This window comes from Hyposmocoma kahamanoa, unplaced genomic scaffold (assembly GCF_003589595.1).
Source record: "Hyposmocoma kahamanoa isolate Upper Pololo Valley unplaced genomic scaffold, ASM358959v1 202, whole genome shotgun sequence".
Classification (NCBI taxonomy): Eukaryota; Metazoa; Arthropoda; class Insecta; order Lepidoptera; family Cosmopterigidae; genus Hyposmocoma; species Hyposmocoma kahamanoa.
In genome coordinates, this window is record NW_020653726.1 from 1,943,112 (window position 1) to 1,956,935 (window position 13,824).

The 13,824-nt window shown below is 36.1% G+C and overlaps 1 protein-coding gene across 1 annotated transcript in view; it reads left to right on the plus strand.

Moving 5' to 3' along the window:
* Positions 1-1,004: 1,004 nt before the first annotated feature.
* Positions 1,005-13,824, plus strand: part of LOC113227117 (START domain-containing protein 10-like) — a 38,710-nt gene continuing 25,890 nt past the window's right edge. Inside the window, exons 1-2 of the mRNA XM_026459995.1 lie at positions 1,005-1,175; positions 6,678-6,825. Of these exons, the coding sequence (XP_026315780.1) occupies positions 1,005-1,175; positions 6,678-6,825 (319 nt within the window). The remainder of the gene's footprint in view (positions 1,176-6,677; positions 6,826-13,824) is intronic.

The window sequence follows — 13,824 nt, forward strand, 5'->3', positions numbered from 1 at the left end:
CAGGAGACCGCTGGTGCTGTCCCGCACGCGCTGCATCACTGAAGCTACCTGTTTGCGCAGGATAGTTTGGAAACTATCAACGCACGCTTCGGCAAACATACCTGATGCGCTGCAGAATCGGGGTAACCCCAGAAGCATCCTAAGCCCATTATTATATATTCGTAGGACATCCTGTGATCTGCGTGTACACTTGATACTTCCCATAGGTTAGGCTAGTTTTATATTATTTCGTATTATACTGCTAATACTTACACCATTAATTATCTAAGGTTTATTAATGTTATCCAACTTTTTGTTATATTGAAGGTTTGTTACCTTTTGTTGTTATAGCACTTATTAATTATATCCCGTGAGTGATTAAATTCTTTAAAATTACATTAAAAATTGTTATACCTTGAAAATAGATCGTTTGTATATCAATTATTTGCATATTGGGCGTATCACCTTAAACATATTATTATTATAATGTCGTTTCGCTGGTGGCAAATATGATACAATGAATAAACTCTTATATTAGTTTTATTTAGTACTTTTTTTTCTTATTTATTTTGTTTAATTACTCAAAAATGTCGCTTTTAGAAATACAACACTTTTTTGCTAATAGTACGAAATATTAATAATGCTATTTAGGAAACAAAATGTGGAACATTTTGTATATTTTTCTTTGAACAGCTCTGGTTAATGTCAAAGTGTGGGAGTAACAAACTATCATATACTATGTTTTACACATGTAAACTTTATCTTACGGTCTATAATTTATGTGCTTTTGTTGACGTAAGTGTCATATTGCCTTAACGCTCTTTAGTATTGGCAATATAATAGCGTCACTAGAAATTTCTGTTCCCGTCTGAAATTCTCCACTGGCCGATTAATTTTCGAATTATACAAAAAAATTGAAAAGTGAAATAAAAATGGCGGTGTGCAGTACGCATGCGTGTAAAATCGACTGGGGATTGCCAGTTGAGCGGTAAGCCCTGCAGTCGCGTTGTGATGTTCGCGCGCGGATGGGCGGCGCGGGTTGGGCGCGCGGCGAAGCGCGAGTCGCTGACGATTCAGACTTCGAAACCCTAAAAACCCTCCTAGCAAAAGAAGACGGCTGGAACGTGGAATATGAGAAAGACGGGGTCAAAGTCTGGTCCGAGGATGCCGCGCACGGCGCTCTACGAACAGTCAAGGTCTGTTTCCACCGTTTTAATCTCTTTGAAAAGTGCTTGTTGAAATTTCTATGTCACTTTTTCTTTATCGCTTTTGTCAGTTGCTGTGTCCGACAAGACGGAGATTTAGTGACTTTACACTACACATTCCACGCCAACCTGTAGACTGCAATTCGATTCAAAAAAATCTTTTATTTTTGTTTTGGTTAGAAACAAGTCAACAGTTAATCATCCGAGTTAAAGCTTTGCTTGCATGTTGATATAATTTCTAATTACCGACCACTAATTTAGCACATATGAGTAGGTGAGAAGTATTGATTTTTATTTTAAACAGCGACGACGTTAAATATTTGTTGTTTTGTGTCAGCACGAGCGCTGTTGTTTTAGCAGTTTGTTTAGGGTGGTTTTATTTGTTTAAGGGCCAGTGGTTTGCTTGTTTGTAGACTTTTACTCGTATTACCTTTGTAATTCTGTATATTTCTTTAACTTTTTTGCAAATGAATGAGTCGTGAGAAGAATTGGTAAAAAAATATGACCCTGAAAATACTCGACAGTTTTCAATAGCAATAGAGTTACTTGTGAAACAAAACAGGGAGGTAGAAATAGGCCAGTTTAACTATTTCTGCCGCCAAATAGTAATGTGAGCATAACTGCGTTCCGGTGTTGAAGGGTTAAAGGTGCTGGTGAAATTACGAGCAAATGGAACTTGTCAACTTATGTTCCAAAGTGACGGGTGCAGTGGCAGTACCCCAGTGATTTAAATCTCTGAGTGGCACTGTAACTGTTATGATCAGGTGCACGACTTGTTCGTCTCGTCGCTAATATCATAAAAAAATCATGACTATAAGAACGGCTCATCTCTAAATTAATGACTTCATAATCCCGATCATCAAAGTTAGAAAACAAGAAATCGAAGAAGTCAGGTATTTTAACCGACTGGAAAATAATAATAATAATAACGCACACACTCAACATAGCCCCGCACTAGGGTAACCCTGTGTCGCGGGTGCCATGGACACACATATAGACAACCACAAATTACACCCAAACTCACGAGAGAAATAAATGTAGGCCATACAAATATTTCTCCCGGCCCGGGAATCGAACCCGGGTACCTCTGCGTGGCAGTCCGGTATGGTAACCGTTCGGCCACGGAGGCAGTTGAAAAAAAGGAGGAGGTTCTCAATTTAACTGTTTTTTTCTTTGCGTGTATGTTACGCGATTCACAAACGTCGGAATAATACGTTTGTGAACTGATTTCGATGATTCTTTTTTTGTTGGAAAGGGTACCTCAGTAGTGGTCCAATTCAAATTTGAAGAAAATATCCCACCTCTAAGGGTGGCAAATTATAGGATGAATACCGTTTATTGGATTTCACCCACTTCAACCGATTTCAATAATTTGGCAAATAGATGTAACAAACATAGGGAAAGAGAGAAAGAAAGAAAAATTTAAGATCGGTTTTTCAAAATAACATAAAGACGTAATTATTTTAAATTCTAAACATTTCACCGTTAACGTAGGTGCCAATAAAATCTTCTTTAGTTCGAATAAAACATACGTATTATATGTATATAGTAATTCTATTCAATTTCAGTCGTTTATTTCAAATGCAAATAAGGCGCCAGGCAGTCTTATTACACAATTTCCTATAACCGAGATCGTAATTCGCCATGTACGAGATATATGACTGACGCAGCGACAGCTTTTATCGTCCTAAATTATTATACGACTTACTTATACGAATGTCACTCGCTTCTTCTGTAGTCTAACATCCCGGGTTAAATAGAGCCTTTCTATTAGCGCTGTGGATCATTTTCATTAGCCATATTCACAGCATGTGGGGGAGCAGGGGCGTTACAGAGTACTTCAATAGTTCCTATATACAGGGAGTCCATCACAAATTTGAAATCGCTTGATGCAACTGGCTATAACAAACAACATGTGCATTTTGCAGACATCTCATGTCAACTAATATAAACGAAGAGCCTCCACAGCTTAATCAAAATTTCAACATACCTAATGGTTGCTACGTATGTATGTCTGCAGGTGCGTTTGGATTTAATCAACAAATGCTTAACCTTATGCAATATTTATTATTACATATTGTCGAATATTATCATGAAATACTTCTATAACATGCATCAACTGCCTCGGTGGTTGAACGGTTCCTAAGCTGGTCTGCCAAGTAGAGGTCCCGGGTTCGATTCCCGGGCCGGGATATTTCTCCTTTATATTTGGCCTACATAATGTTGGTATAATTTGTGTGTCTATGTGTGTGTCCATGGAACCTGCCATGCATCGGCCACGGCGGCGACCTTGAAATGTAACTTAATATTTCACGATAATTTACTTGAATACTTAAATATTAAAAATGGCCACTGAAAACGGCCGAAAATTACACAATTATTTCTTTATTCGATTATCTACGGTTCGGTACAGGTACTTAATAAGCTTTCTATGTCTTAGATAGGAATGTATTAACTACGACACAACGTGCCGATTATCCATCGCAATAGTATATTAACCCGCTTAGTTAGTGCTTTCTTCAATACTGCTTAGCTCCACTAAGATTACATCTAAAGTAAGAGCCAAGCATTAAGAAAATTAAAGATCAAGAGATACGACACGATTGATGCAGTCTTTTCTTCGAAGGAAAAGTGCGAAATTGCTCCCGGAAGTTACCCCAATCGCTCTGGCATTTTCACCGATTATTTTGACATTTTTACCTTATTGCTTTTACACTTTCACGTTACGCAGAATATTCTGTAACATTATTCCTGGATTTGGTTTACGAAGCCATTAATTTATTACGACTGAGTAAAAGAGTCTAAAAGCATTGAAATAATATCATAATGGTATCTTCCTTTTTAAGCGAGATTGTTGTTCCATTATTTTTCAGGCAGGAAAGCAGGAGGAACGTATTTTATCAGATTTTTTTGATGCTATTAATAAAAAATGAAAAGTGTCAAAAGCTATCTCTTAGCATAACAAATAAAGTTATGAAGCCTTCGCGAGGGAAGGCACAATGTATTTTATCGACTATTCGTTCAGATTCTTTTCACGTGTATTCGAGCGTCAATTTTATCTCAGTAAACTTTTAATAACCGTTTTTTCGCTTTTGTGTTGATTTTGAATATAGAACATAAAACTAGCTACATTTTTTCCGTTCGCCGTTTAGAAACAAGTATTTTTATTTATTGGTAGAGTTGTTTGACTGTATATAACCCGCGTGGTTACCGTACCTGTTTTTTTCACCAAAGCAGCAATCAGTGTTGTCACACCAACCACTGAATCAGCTTAGTCACAGGTACTACTGTCGGTTTAAGATTTTCTGTCGCACGATATTAAGGATTGTATTGCAAATGTCTACAACCTGCGGTTATATCTATTAATTAAGGGGACTGTCTGACTTGTTGCTGGTTTGAATATCGTAAAAACAACACCAGCTCAACTGCTTTTTTTCTAACCGCCACTGATTATAGGCGGTCACATTTAAGCATGGAAGGAAGACGCTGCTAATGTTAATTTCCTAAAATACGGGATATTTATTCGCTGAAAAGTAGTTAACAATGTAGATGTAATAATATATTAGGTACATTAAATCGTACAATATTTACACATTTCTTGTATTACTTTTAATGTAGCATGCATATAAAGTAAAATTTAAACAATAGCATAAATAAAAGTCGGATTTTATAAAAAAAAATAAGACGTAAAAAATATAAGATACATTAGCTAAATTTTATTATCAAGTAAAAAAGTATCAATATTGTAGTAGCACTGAACAAATAACAAATTATGCAATTTCATTTTAAATTGTCTACAATATGCTAATACATCATCGTTCCACTGTAAAATGAAGTTGTTTGGGTTATTTTTATTTCTGTCCCTGTGTAGAAATAGGATATCTAGTTTTGACTAAATGAAAATTGCCTAGATTTTGTTTGACAAAAATACAGCTTCATAAATGTAGGTCGGCTATAGGGCTAAATATCTTCAGTTTCCTAAAGTAAGGTAACTCAACTCTCTCGTTGACCCACACCAAACATGGCCCTGACACATTTCTTTTGAGTTTTAAATAGTGGCAAAATATGTGTTGCACGAGCGTTTCCCCAGAGCAGCAGTCCATATGGCAAAGTAGAGGCTATGCGTGATAAGCACAAAGAGCCGTTTTTTGTAATATAATTCTCAATTATGAGCCGGAGTGACAATCATTATGCCCAAAAATTTTGTCTCATCATAATTTATAACTACTTAAATTTTATGTGGCGTATAGAATTGCTTAAACTTAGTTTTATCCAAATTTACTACACAATTATTTAATTGTAGCCATTTTATAGTATCACTTAGTGCATTATTTAAAATTTCTTCGTATTCATTAAATTTATACATAGTGATAATTATTCCATAGAGACTTTCCAACAAAAGTACCATTTTTGTTGAACGTGATCTGGCAAGTCGTTAATATAAAGAATAAAATAAGAGTAGTTAGAATACCACTCTGCGGTGTATCGTACTCTATAATTCTTATATTTGATTTAGCTACTTTTCCCGTGTCTATGTCCTTTTATGTAATACCTATGTGTTTCCTGTTAGCGATTTTGTACATAGGTATGGTTTTATTAGATCATATGCAAATCCTCTCAATCCGTACTCGTATATTTTGTCTAATAGTAATTTATGTGACACATAATCATTCGTCATGCTCATGAAGATTGTAGATACTGCTTCCCTATTATTGATACTTTCCCATACAGTTCTTAATAAGTTAATTATAGCGTGTTTTTGTAGATTTATTTTTCTGAAAACCGTACTAGTTTTTTCTGCTAAGTAGCAGTTTTTCATGATATTTGTGGAAAATCAAATTTTTAACCCTATCAGTCAAAGTGAAAGTGAACTATTACGTATCTATCTTAAAACTTATCAAACCATAAGCAAAGCAATTTTCCATTACACCACCGCTTTTCATGAGTCGATAAGTCGTTTGCCAATACAACTTTTACAAATTACTTTTGGACGAGGTTACTAAGACCCTTCTCAGAATCCGTGGTGAATCAATTTGCCCTTGGCACTACCTACTTTAATAGTCGAGTTCCTTTGATCTTTTATAATACGTTAAGAGTTTTAAGGGACTTCTTATTTTTTACTAATATTAATTGGATTCTTTTTTTTTTCATTTGGGATTGCTCCAAATATATTAAAAATTGTATCGAAAAATATTGTTTCTCGTCGTTAAATAGAATAAAAACTCAAAACAACTTTTATCAACTGGTTCTAACTGAGAATACATCGAATGGCCCACGAAAGTATTTATATGAGGTGAAATAAGTAAGCAAATAAACAAATACGTGCCACCGTAATAACGTAGTCTCAAACTAGAGATTACCTCCAATATATTGATATCCAATATCGACATAATATACGAGGTTCTGAAATAAAACGACGGCGGCGACGCGCAGAGCCCACGTTTTATCCGCGTAAGTCCTATTTAACACTCCATATCTCTCTTTTTGTGCCAGGTGGTGGCCGAATTCGAGGACGTGGAGCCAGACGCTCTCTACGACGTTCTCCACGATCCCGAATACCGATCGGTGTGGGATACGCACATGCTGGCGGCAGAAGACGCTGGGAACATCAACGTCAACAATGATGTTGGATACTACGCCAGTGAGTATAATAAAGAATTCAGAGTTTTATCTACCCAGGTACGGTGACGACTATGAAGGACATAAACGTCAAATATTGTGTGCTAATATTTCGCATATTTAAGCTCCGGCATATGTTAAATGGTATGGTAATTTTAGTAGCAGTAGAGCTCCTTGTGAAAAGTTCGTCCAGGGAAGTACTGCCACCTTATCTATTTCTGCCGCCAAGCAGTAGTGTTAGCATTGCTGTGTTCTTGTTTTGAAGGGTAAGGGTGCTGGTGAAATTACAGGCACATGGGACTTGTCTCAGGGTGTCGGGCGCAGTGGCAGTGCCCCTCAGATCTTTGCGATTTAAAGGTCTGAGTGCAACTACAACTGTTATGGACAGGCATGTAGTTTACCATCAGGCGTACAACTTGTTCGTCATATCAAGTGAGGACTTGATGTTATAAAAAAAATCGTAGTCATTTTTTTGTTATTTAACAAAAAATAAAATACAATTTGCGACGTGTTTTTTCGGTTTTAAGTTTTAAAACGTAACGCATAGTGTGCATAATATTACTGAATGACTAATATTTTTTTCCATAGAATAAAATCATAGTGCGAATGGTCTTCAATCAAAATGCGCTTTAATGTTTAGTGGTTAGGACTTCTATTTACAATCCAACAAATCTGCGTTTCTTTTTCAATATAATTTCGAAAAAACTCTGCAACTAGAATAGCAGTAGTAAGTATTTACAATTAGTATCTAGTTAAACGATAAAGGATTAACTTATAGTACCTTGATATGCAATAGTACCTAAAACAAGTACCTAAGTTGAAAATTTTGAGTGAACTTAACGTGTATGGTTTTCCATTATCCAAACCCTAAGCGAGATTGGTGCATTCTACGATGGAAAGAGGGGGAGGTTTGGCCCACTTCCGCCGCAAATGAACGCATGAGAGATCTATGAATAAAGTAAAGTGTGAACACAAGTAGGTACGATTCGTATCTAGACCGTGGTGTGCAATGTGCAATACCGTCACAGATCCATAGTATGTCAACTACCTCGTTCTGAAATTTGCATTGAATTGTAATGAAAGAGATTCTGTATATCTGAATGCTGTCATATATTTTTTATGATACTATGTGACGGGACGAACAATTCGTACGCGTGGTGGTAATCGACGCGCTTGCCCGTTCCAGTGCCACCAAGATATAAACGCAACGATCTGAGCACCCGTCACCCTGAGACATAAGTTGACAAGTCCCATTTGATTGTAATTTCACAAGCACGCTTACCCTTCAAAACATTATGATGAGCAATAATTGCTTGGCGGCAGAAATAAAATGTAAGGTGGCAGTATTAAAAGGGAATACGCAACAGAAATCCGTGGAATCGCTCATGATTGGTTTAAATCTTATCTTAGTAATAGACAACAGCTAGTGGAGGGCAACAGTACAAAAAACAACGACTACGAAATAAAAAATATTAGATCTGATTCAATCCCTATCAAAGGTTCTATACCGCAAGGAAGTGTTCTAGGTTGTACATTATTTTTAATATACATAAATGACCTCCCAAACATTTTGAAAGATCAGTGCACTCTCTTTGCGGATGACATATCTATCGTAACTTCTTGCTCCAACACAGTTGAATTATCTGAAAAACTAGATTTAATACTTGACAAATTGACACATTGGCTTCAAATGAATAATTTACAACTAAATATAAATAAAACAAAACTAATACAATTTCGACCATTTCAAAAAAACGAATTAGAAATAATAAGCACAACAATACACCTTTACAAACTGTTAGTTCCGCAACTTTATTGGGAATTGAAATCGACTCCACTATCACTTGGAAGCAACATATACAAACACTGGCCCGCAAACTGTCGTCATTCATTTATGCTCTAAGAAATTTGAAAAAAGTAACCGATTTTGAAACTTCTCTGTCGGCATACTATGCTTAAGCTCATTCGATAATCTCGTACGGAATAATTTTATGGGGTAACAGTTCAGATATTAAAGATATTTTCACATTGCAAAAAAAGTATATTAGAATATTAACAAACGTCAACCAAATGGTATCATGCAAACCTCTCTTTATAAAACATGGCATTCTCACTGTAACTTCAATATACATTCTCGAGTCTTGTAAATTTGTAAGAAAACATAAAAATCTCTATGCGACAATAGCAACCGTAAAAAGGAATAATCGAAATCTACACAAATTAGAAACTACCCTTACCAATCTGCAACTAGTCAAGTCCTCATTATATGACTATAAAATTGTACAATAATCTACCAATTAACATTAGAGACATAGTAAAAGACTTTGACTTTGATAAAACATTGGAAAACCTGTTAATTAAAATAAAAAATGCTGTTACAATATAAATGAATATTTCTGTGATAAATATTTGGAGGAATAATAATAATAATACGACATTGCTGGAATTTATTTAAAATTATAATATGAAATTGCCTTTGACATTTATTTAATAATATTAAGACTATTACCTATTTTTATTTTGTAAATACTTTTCATTCCATAAATATGATAATGTTGATATTTTTATGAATTGTTAATTTTTATTATTATTATTATTTATTTTTTTAATATTGAATGATTAATAGCTTAAGTACGTATTAACATCATAACGAATTGAATGCATGCATCGACATTGTTGATAAAAATTTGTTAGTATAATTTATAAATGCCCCTCTGTAATTTGCCATGCCCTTACAGGGCGTCACATGATCCTATACAATGACATAACACCTTAAATTGTATTTAAAAATGTACTGTAACTGTGACATGCAAATAAATGATTTGGTTTGATTTGATTTGGAATAACGAAATGTTGAACAATTCCGTTCTAGTTTTAATGAACACAAAATGTAGCAACGAATTGTTCATATATTGAATATCTAGTTCTTCTAACTATTAGACGAGCAGAGAGTTGTAGTATTGTTTGCCTCTCTGGATGCACATTTCACTCAACTGGAAACATACGAATCGAATTTACGCTTCTGCCTTGAAGCCATTGAACTGCAAAATGGCAGGAAGCTGCACTGCACGGAACTTCACACAAAATCATTAAATTGCTTTGTAGATGTGTGTAGGTTTCCTCACAATATTTCCCTTCACCGAAAAGCTCTGATAAACACACAAGCCGCACACAAATTCTGAAACCCTCACACTACCCTCTGTTTGAGAGACTGTAGTGCAACCATTAGGCAACCAGGGCTTTTTTACTTAAATAGTAGACATTTCACATAATATACACAATTTGTTTCGTGTAGTACCTACTTATTATTTTCACGATACTTTTAATCGCATGTGGTTATGTTATACCACGGTTACGATGTAATGGCAAATGCTTTGGTTTCACTAGGGTTTTTCCAAACGCCAAATTTTATTGCCCCATCCGAAAGTTTTCCCTTCGGGCACGAGTTGCACTAATATGGAAATCCTTGAATAGTCCCATGTCTCAAGTTGACCGATGTAGAGACAATATAATGAAATGGGGATATATCAAACCGTGACAAAACCATTGTGCTGGTGGATCCTCAACACACAGAGTAAGCCTCACTTGCTCTGCCTTCAGACCACTTATACCATTGAATTATACCATTACAAACTCTGTTATTGCACTAGTTCTTATCATCATTCATTTTATTTTTTTAAACAACTTGTTCAAGCTTTATGTTTTCAAGTGGAATACCGCAAACGTGTATAGTTTGCTTCTCTACAGTTGTATACCTGCAGGGGCTGAGTGCTGCAATATCGTTAACCGGCTACCTACCTGTATATGCAGGTTTCTGATGATAGTTGTTCGGGATATGGAATTTTGGATTTGTATATAGATATCGTCAATTTCATGTCAGAGCTTCAGTTTCGGTTTTTCTGTCATACCAATTCTCTCGGGATCTCCCAAATAAGCTATCGCTGTTTTAATAACCCTTAATAGAGGCCTTGAGGGATGTGTAGTAGTGTTGAGTTACCCATACACGAGGCAACTGGTTTGTACCACTCGCTTGGTTAGTTTGTCACAACACCTCATGTCATAAAAATGTCCCACCTCACAGCTCACCTCATATCATAGCCTCACTCATGCCGCACAGCTTCAAATTCAACAAATGCATGCAACAATGATTGGTCCAGTAAAATTTAAATTAATTAATTTAAATTTGCGCATGTGCAGATAGCGCTTTGCTGTATGTAGTAGTAGTAGGTAAATAACTTTCGACCGTTGTATGGAGTATCCGGGGTGTGACGTGGGTACAAACACCAAAACCCTAGAATACTTAGTTTTTCTACAATGATCCGGCCGGGGATCGAATCTTTGACCTCAGAAAGGGTGACACCATGAAAACCACTGTGCCACTTGATCACGAAGGTAGACAAATGTTCAATGTTCTATAATTTCATCGACATTAAGATCGTAGATATGTGTAGTTCAGTTCCAACAAAAAACAAGTTTTAAAAGCATAAAAACGTGAAACACTTGTTTCAAACAAACTTTCTCTGTAAACGTAACGAAGAAACGCAATGAAGCCGTCTCTATCCACCAGTAAAAGACATTTACAAAGCTCCTTTGTTGGAAATTAGAGTCGCTAAAATGTGGGAATTTGTGCAATAGAGCTGAGACAAAGTAATTAGAAGTTGAAATGTTTTGTCACCTGTAAGCCTGCCGGATTTGGAGGCATTTGCAAGACGGGCTTTGTGTGGTGCAGAACATGGAATATATATATTTAGTAGCAGTAGGGCTCCTTGTGAAAGAGTTCGGCCAAGGAAGTACTGCCACCTTAACTATTTGTGCTGGTAAGCGGTAAGCAATGTGAGCATTTCTGAGTTCCGGTTTTAAAGGGTAAGAGTACTGGTGAAATTACAGGCAACTGGGACTTGTTAACTTATGTCCGTGGACGTGTCTCTCAGTGATTTAAAGTTCCCTGGGGCAATGCAACTATTAAAAAAAGGACGTATGAAAATGACTATGCGTGTGCGTCTTGATGAGCCGAAAGATGTGTGGCAGGACCGTAGCAAATGGTTGTTTTCTCTACCTAACCTTATGGGATAAGGACATGAAGTATGTATGTATTTATCTGTTTATTTTTTGTGAAAGTACTCCATTAGTTTGTGTTTATAATTGATACGAAGATCGATCCAATTGGGCTATGGAGCGAGTAGCAAACGTTAAGAATTTCTCTATGTGCTTGCTGGAGAAATACATATACCTATGTATTTCTATTTCCTAAATTGATGTTCAAAACGACATTTTCAGCATATTACTGTCATATAATACGCACGCATTTTCTACGCTCACGTATTTCGGTTTCAACATCTTTGAGGCCTCAATCTAATAACTTTTCCTTTTGTACTAGGTTTTAAGATTCGAGAGAAAATTTTTGCGAATCATTTTGTTGTCACTTCGGCGACGCAACAAAAAATATTTTATTTACCCTACGGCTCACTTTTTGAATCATCTTTATGAATATCTATCTATATTTACAAGGAAACGCCTGTGTAATTGGTTTCAGATTAGGAAATAAATGAAATGACTGCCTCAGTGGTCGAACGGTTGCCAATCTGGTGTGTCACGCAGATATCCCGAGTTCGATTCCCGGGCCAGAAGTAGTGGTATGGCATACATTTATTTCCCTCGTGAGTTTGGGGTTATATATGTGTGTCCATGACTGACACGCCTGTCCATAGCAGTTGCATTGCCAATCAGAGCTTTAAACTGCAAACATTTGAGGCGCACTGCCACTGCGCCCGTCACCCTACAACATACGACATACACGCTACGACAGTTGACAAATGCCATGTGCCTATAATTTTACCAGCATTACCCTTCAAAAGCAGCACATAGTAATGCTCACATTACTGCTTGGCGGCAGAAATAATTTAGGTGGCAATACTTCCCTGGAAGAACTCTTTCACAAGAAGCTATAGAGCTTCTTGTGAAAGAGATGCTCATATATATCTCTCAAGGCCTCTGTTAAGAGCTATTAAAACAGGGATAGCTTATTTAGCAGATCCCGAGAGAATAATAAAACTTTTAGAATTATTGCAGTTTTGTTTATTTATAATAAATTGCTTAAACGGCGAAGAATAATATCGATGAAAATTGCATATCGGAGATAGTTCACATGAAGCGCAGGCCACACCGCGAACGAAGCTAGCTTACTTAGCTATCATACATAGTTGCATGCAACAAATTAATTAATGCGTGCTGGGGTGAAGGGTGGCAGAAGGGCGACATATTTTACATAGCTAGCGGGATCGCTGGGTTAGTTTAGTTAACTCACTTATTACTACACTTCATATTTTTAACCGACTTCCAAAAAAGGAGGAGGTTCTCAATTCGACTGTATGTTTTTTTTTGTATGTATGTTACGCGATAACTCCGGTATTTGTGAACCGATTTTCATGATTCTTTTTTGTTTGAAAAAGGGTACCTCCACAGTGGTCACATTTCATTTTGAAGAAAATCATCCACCTCTAAGGGTGGCTGTTCGCGCATGAAGATCCATTTTTATAAATAGTTTTTAAATTTTACTTAAGAGCAATTATTTTAGTGGTTGGTTTTGCTATTTTCTAATTCAAGGCGTTTTTCTCTCAATATACTTTGAGTAGTGAGAACTGATTTTTATTATCTCCTGTGTCAAGTCCTGTATAGGGGCGAACTAGGGGATATTTCAATAAAATTTGGCAAATAAACGTAATTCCACGTACTTTTGAGGTGGGGTTTTTAGTACTCTGTACTGAGATTATTGTAGCTGTGAAAACATTCTATACAAAATTGTTCCCTGTTTGAACTGCGAATAATTTGTCTTTTTGGTACTTTTCTTCACTTTAAAACTATTATCATATACTTCTTTCTCACTAAGAAATAAGTCTTTTTCACTAAAATAATGTATTTATTTTATTTTCTTTTCCTAACTTTCTTATCTTTCCTTTGGGCACCTATACCCCGAAAAATCGAGGCGACTATCCTATTCGATATGGATAGACGCACTTTTATT